Genomic DNA, 6599 nt, shown 5'->3' with positions numbered 1-6599 from the left:
TGTGAGACTGGTGGTATTACAGGTCAGTGGCAGAGACTGTGACTTGTCTGAGATCTCAGCAAGTCCTGGGACACCCCTTTGGGTCATTCTCACAGATATTCGGACAAAACTCAAAGAGACAGCTTTGGTTTTAAAATACATTTATCTTCACATTAGCAATTTACACACTGATGAAATATTTTGCAACAACTACATATTGCGAAAACAAGTCCGCATTCTTTTAGCATAGTAAATTAAGGGTGTTAAGTACAAAATATGATAAAATTACAAATCATATAGGACTAACAAGGGTACACATTTTCACACCCTTGCACGGTCTGTACATTCAACCAAATACAAGAATCTTGAGCTCATTCATGCTTTCAGGTTACCAAAACAAAAAAAAGAGACCTTTCTGTATGGGCAAGTTAGGCTTTATTTTCCACGTCTTTTACAGCCTCCTGCAGCGTGCCAGCTCCACGTCCTTTACCTGAAAGAAAAATCAAGTTTTATTTTTACTCCAAAACAATCAGAAATTAAACCAAACCAGTTAAATACCAAAGAAAGACAGTAAATCCAAGTTACAGTTCCTTGCTGTTTTATGAAACCCTACCTAAATACTACCTAAAAATATTACCCAAACAAATACAGACATAAAACCAGCATCGGATTTCTACCTGTATCAAACATTGGATGGATTTGGGCAAAATATCACCAACTGAATATCAAAAACCATCTGATGCAAGAAAAAAAAAAACAAACAAAAAAAAAAAAACACATGCTCTGTACAGATGATGGGAACTGCAGAGCTGGGTGTAATTCTGTGTGTTCATCAATACCAGCTACCCCTTTCACATTACTAGTAGTCATTGGTTCCACTGTAAAATGGTTAGTGCAGCTTGAAACTCTTTACTTACTCTACAGTGATACTTTGATATGCCAATTAAACTAAAATTAAAAATTAAAATTAAGTGTTACCTCCTCTTCCACCAGCCCCCTGACCTGCAGGCTTACCAGCGGGACGTCCCGCTAACCCTCCTTTGGCGCCCGGGGGGCCCTTTTCACCCTTGGGTTTTGCATAAGCAACAGTCACTTCGCTGCCGTCGATCTCGCAGTCCTCCATGGCTTCTTTGGCAGCTTTGCAGTTGTCTTCCCTCTCAAAGTCCACAAAACCAAACCTGAGAAAAATATAAACGCAAGTCAGGGTAAAGCAGACTTCCAGAATAACTAAAACATTTTTTTTTAGAGAATTATGATAATAGAAAGATAACTTCATGCTATCCACCTTTTTGAAACTCCTGTCTTTTTATTTACAATGACTCTTGCACTGACAGCCCCTTCAAAAGCACTTTTAAGAGTCTCTGCGGTCGTCTTCTCAGCGAGGCCCATCACGATCAGTGTCTTTGATAGGACTATAGAGGAGGGGAAAAAACAATTGTGGTATCAGCGTTTGCCCGATTAGACGACTTGTAACAAAGACATGAATAATATGACATGCATACCTTTTGCCTTTGCTTGCATTTTGCAGAATTGTACTTTGACCTCCCTTTTGCAGATCTTAATGTTTTGGGACGACTCAAATGCCTTTTCAGCATCTGCCACAGTTGCAAACTCGACAAACGCAAATCTGCGAGGATTACAGATGATTTTGGAGAATATTCAAATACTCTTTATTGGGAAATAAAAAAAATAAAATAAAAAAAAAGAGTAGGGCACTGTTCATGTACTTACCCTCTTGGTCTTAGTTTGCCTTTGCTTTGAGGTACGCTTTGAGGTATGTTTATACTAACAGCTTTCTGAAAGGCTTTCTTGAGGTCTTTTTCTTTCACAATGCAAGACAAATTGCTCACAAACAAGGTGTCACTTGGTAAAGCGGCAGCTGTGAGAAAGAAAAAAACAGCTTTTGTCAATACAGGTTAATTGATTAAGTCCTGATGTCCAGACTATTGTTCATACAGAAAAAGAAAAAACACACAAATCTACAGTATTATGTCAGCTATTGACAGTACTGTAAATTTCTAAATGTCCAGTGATCTACCTTTTGTTTCGCTGTTGTCGACGTCCTTAGCTTTGGCGACTTTAGGCACTTTTGTTTCTCCTACACAGTCCACAATCAAAACCCGGCCTTGGATCTTGGCTACTCGTTTTTTCTCCAGTATTTTCTTAGCAATGGTTTTATTTTTGAACTCCACAAAGGCGATACTGTTAAACAAAACAAGGGAATTTCATTCAGTACTATTTACACATTTATTTTCTAAATAAACATAACCATTACATTACTAAAAATTAGGGATGGTGATGGTGCAGTGGATAAGACACGTGCCTTTGGTGTGGGAGACCAGGGTTTCATTCCCACTGTGACACATCCCTGGGCAAGACACTTAACCCCTAGTTACTCCAGAGGCGTGCAACGTCTGATATATATAGTAATTGTATGTCACTTTCGATAAAAGTGTCAGCTCAATGACTAACTAATTATAATAATCAACTATGCTGTATACACTGTCTACTTAGGAAGTGAGCTTTAATGCAGGTTTTTAAACGCTCACCCTTTGTTTGGGCCTTCAGTTCCACCAGGAAACCTGACAGCCACAGCCTTGTGGAAGATTTTCAGAATTTCTTTTTTTGTTGCACTGTACGGGACGTTCTTCAGAAACAAACATCTGTCATCTTTGGCTGCCAAAAACAGGTTAGTCCTCAAGTCAGGCCATGAATCTGTACCAATCTCCTTATACTTAAAGATGTTTTACAGTCCAAAATCATCGCATTATAAATCCATTATTTCAGCAATAATTGAAGAAAAACCATACTTAAATGCATATTACTTCTATAACCTCAGTGAACTACTGCTGCACTTTTATCTTAGAATTCAAATGCTTATATAATAAAACAGTTATATTCAGTTGAGTTACCTTTTTTATCCTCTGCTGGAGCGTTCACCTTATCCTTACTTTTGATCTTTGCTTTGGCGATCTTCATTGGCTTATCAAGCAGCATCTCTCCATTTAACGTCAAGGCTTTCGTCAAGTCCATCTCTGAGGCCAAATCTACATGTGCATGTGTTCTACCACAGCAAAACATTAATTTTGAGTTAATTTTGTATTTTTAAGTAAATGAACCAATCACTGTCAAATGCACTCTTCTTCCTGACCAAAGAGACCTGACAATACTAATTTAGGTTAAACAGTATACTCACTTGGACCGGTCCAATCTGATGTCTTGAACCAGGATACTTTGTGTCATCAAGTAATTTGCCAATGAGTTTTTGACTTCTTCAAATGTTTTAGAGTTGTTCAGGTTGCCGACAAAAAGACAGAAACCTACAAGAAAATAAGAAAGTAACATGTGAATATCAGGCACCTTACAGAGCAAAGCATTCAGCAGTCTGTCCTATTTTCAGTTCTTACCATCATTGATGAGCTTAGTTTTCTTTGACGGGGAGGTCTCAACAGTAGACAGTGCCTTCCGTTTCCCATTTACTGTAACCGATAGAAAATGTCAGTCGTTTGGTACAACATATTAACTAAATGAATAAGAGTAAAAGACACCTGTCATTAAGACCAAGCTCTATAAAGAACTTTTTAAAAACTATCAAGATGTCATCTACAATATTCATCTTTGTCTTAATTTCACAAAAATCAGGTAAATACTGCCTTAGAGGTTATGAAAGATTATAACAGGAGCATTTACAGTGAGGCAATTCGTTATATTTTGATACATTTAAAGCAAAGTGGATCTAAATTAGTTGAGTGTCTACAAGCAGTGTGGATGATGAGTCAACAAATCATAGAAGAGTTTTTATTGTTTTACTTTTTGGGGTTAAAAATCAGAGTGTATGAAAGCTTTAGCACATACAGCTGAGTTAGAAATTTGAATTAGGTTGCTATAGTGCCACAAACAGGAAACTCATTCTCATTACACGTCATGTGGGTAGAAAAGATTTTGTGAGTAGGACCGTGAAAAGAAAGAGAGAATGAAAGAAAAAGACAAAAATAAAGAGAACAACACAGAGAGAGAGACAACTTCTACTTGAAGCAGCCATTTTATCATAGAGTATACATTAACTCTTGGAAACATCCTTATCTGCCGTCTCTTTAACAATCATCTGTTCACCTCCACTGGTTTTCTTTTTAATATCACTGCGCTCCTGATCCTTCTCCCAGGTTACCGTTACTGTGGGCGTACTCTCACTTTCTTCAGCGACGGTGTCCATCTGAGTTTCTAAAGAGGAAGCTCCATTACTGGCACCGCTCACAATTTCACTCATAAACACATTTGTGTTGTGTCATTATATTTGCAGTACCTTCTTTATCTCCAGATTCCTGCATCACTTGTTTTGTCTCTGTTCTCTCACTGGGAGCATCCTCTGAGGAACCGACTGCATCAGTTGAGGAGATGATCTGTTCTTCTGGGGAAAATGTCATGATTTGATTTAAAAATTTTTGCAGCCTCCATTCAAGCCTAAAGAGGGCGAGTCTTTCACACTTGAGATAGATTTTATCACATTAAACCTGAATAATGGGTGGCTATTTTGGTCTCAACGCCCATATTTAAACAAAGACTAACATAACACCTGCAACTTAAATAACAAGAAACATCATTTGATTAGGAAAAATTAGAGTGAGAGTCATTTTTAGAATGACACACAATTTAAGAATGTGTTGTAATTTAGCCAAAGCAGTTTTTGTTTATAGTGGATATGTTAGTAGATATGAGCTGCCATTGACACAATATCGCTATTACTGAAGAAATATTGTGAGTCATGTTCATGTTTGAAGAAGTTTCGGAGACTGATGAAGACTTAACATAGCTTGGTTTATTGAGCCCGGCCGAGGATAGACAGCACCAGCATACAACGTGTGAACACATCAAAAGCCAACACCCAATCTGAAGGATAACAGTGCCTGTAGGATTTTACTCTTAGCAGGCCTTAACCTAGAACAACAAATCCATCTGATGTTTAGACTCCAATGCTACGTCATGGAGTCTCCTACAGTCCAAGAGTTGTACTCTAATGTGTGGAGCCAGTAAGTCCTTGTAAACATTCTTGTAAGACTCAACCTTGCCAGATTCCCAGAGAACACTGACATATGCTAGCCTTATTGTCATTATTATTGTCAAATCATAGTTATTGTCTCTACATTATCAGTCTAGATTTTGTCTCCCTAAGAAGGACATTTACATGTGAGAACTAACTAGAGCTGGAAGGTCAGTGAACACTTGTAGGGTCAGCTAATGACTCTAAGCTAGACCTGTCTTATCTTTCACTGTTACATCAATTAAGCCCCCTAAGAATATTCCATAACACCTATTACTTAAAAAAAACTTTGTGTAGCATCTTTAAGAATCAAAACATAAAGATGAATATTACACCTGCAACATTAATGAATATGTTTCAGAAGAGGACAAATCTTAATTTTCTGAAAAAATGTGATGCAATAGTAACTTCTGATTGTTGTAATCATCCTTACCACCAACCATCATCTGATCACTTGCGTTGGCTATTTTTTCCGCATCAACAACTTCTCCTTCCTTATTCTTCTTGTCCCAGGATACAGTCACAGTGGACGTGCTTCCTTTTACTTCGATGACAGCGGGCATCTGAGAATCTAAAGATGTAGCTTTGTTACTGGCACAGCTCAGAATTTCAGTCAACCATCATGTGTGATGCGTTTGCAGTACCTTGTTCATCTTGATCCTTTTTCATGTCTGTGCTCTCAGCAGGAGCCATCTCCTCTGTTCTGACTATTTGTTCACCTGACAAAACAATCTGTCCTTCTGAAACAACCATTAATCAAATGATTTGATGTTATTGCCTTTATGAAGTCCAAACAGTTGTGCCTATTGTAAATTTCTAGTTGTTTTGAAAGAAATTACTTGCCTGTGTCAACGTTGTCCCCATCTTCTACAACTTCAGTGGTGACAATTTTGCTTCGTCTTGATCTACGCCGTGTAGCCTGAAAGACAAAGACACAAACACATGTATGATATTGAATGTGTGTGTGTGCTGCAACCAAAGTTGATTCCACTACCGATTCATTTGTCAATTATTTTTACAATTTACCATAACATTATTTAATCGCATAGCAAGTAATCATTTCCCAGAGCCCAAGGTGATGTCTTCATGTCACTTGTGTTGTCTGACAAACAGTCTGAACTCCAAATATATTCTAAATATACTTTTGTAGCAAATAAAATCAGAAAATCCTCAGATTTCAGAGGCTTAAACCCAGTGATCGTTTTATAGTCTCCCTTGATAAACCAGTTAAATGTAATAACGTTACAATTACGAAGTACCCTGTTAACCCCTGCTAGAACAGCTTGAAAGTAAGTTAGAGGACTTGCTTCTGATGTGATCATCACTAACATTAGCTAACCAACTGTTAGCTTGGTTAGTTTAGTTAGTTTCTAATAAGACCATCTTAAAACTACTTCGTGCACGTTGAAGCCTGGTTAATATAAATGTAGCGTAACGTAATTCTTACGTCTGTCTTCGCCATATTTTGAGTAGCAGCAGCAGCAGCACACAATCCCAGGCAGGTACAGCTAGCTAGTCGTAGCCGGTGAAACACGTGTGTTCAGCTTAAAAACATCCACATGCGCACATAAACTACGCACTG

The 6599-nt window shown here is 37.9% G+C and overlaps 1 protein-coding gene across 2 annotated transcripts; it reads right to left on the bottom strand.

The window, feature by feature from the left end:
* Window positions 1-123: 123 nt before the first annotated feature.
* Window positions 124-6597, bottom strand: LOC119902293 (nucleolin-like). Of its 2 annotated transcripts, none has more exons than XM_038718391.1 (16): window positions 6465-6597; window positions 5861-5936; window positions 5662-5757; window positions 5451-5588; window positions 4283-4387; window positions 4093-4200; window positions 3387-3458; window positions 3176-3299; window positions 2892-3043; window positions 2529-2655; window positions 2018-2181; window positions 1711-1858; window positions 1482-1606; window positions 1265-1391; window positions 958-1157; window positions 124-469 (listed from the first exon to the last, which is right to left on the bottom strand). In XM_038718391.1, the coding sequence occupies exons 1-16, from the start codon at window positions 6477-6479 to the stop codon at window positions 408-410; spliced, it is 1839 nt and encodes a 612-aa protein (XP_038574319.1). In that variant the 5' UTR covers window positions 6480-6597; the 3' UTR covers window positions 124-407. The 2 variants fall into 2 exon arrangements, with proteins under 2 accessions (XP_038574319.1, XP_038574320.1); XM_038718392.1 differs by having other exon boundaries at window positions 4283-4384.
* Between the last annotated feature and the right edge of the window lie 2 nt (window positions 6598-6599).

The sequence above is a fragment of the Micropterus salmoides genome, unplaced genomic scaffold, assembly GCF_014851395.1.
Source record: "Micropterus salmoides isolate LMB-PRFRI ecotype aquatic unplaced genomic scaffold, ASM1485139v1 Ms_hic_scaffold_14, whole genome shotgun sequence".
Classification (NCBI taxonomy): Eukaryota; Metazoa; Chordata; class Actinopteri; order Centrarchiformes; family Centrarchidae; genus Micropterus; species Micropterus salmoides.
Note: the sequence above shows the minus strand (reverse complement) of the source record. Positions and strands in the feature narration are given on the sequence as shown.

Coding starts and splice junctions, on each gene's coding strand:
- LOC119902293 (XM_038718391.1), bottom strand. Junction 4,388..5,450: donor TGATCAGATGATGGTTGGTG/GTAAGGATGATT, acceptor CATTTTCCCCAG/AAGAACAGATCATCTCCTCA. Junction 2,182..2,528: donor ACTGAAGGCCCAAACAAAGG/GTGAGCGTTTAA, acceptor TTTGTTTAACAG/TATCGCCTTTGTGGAGTTCA.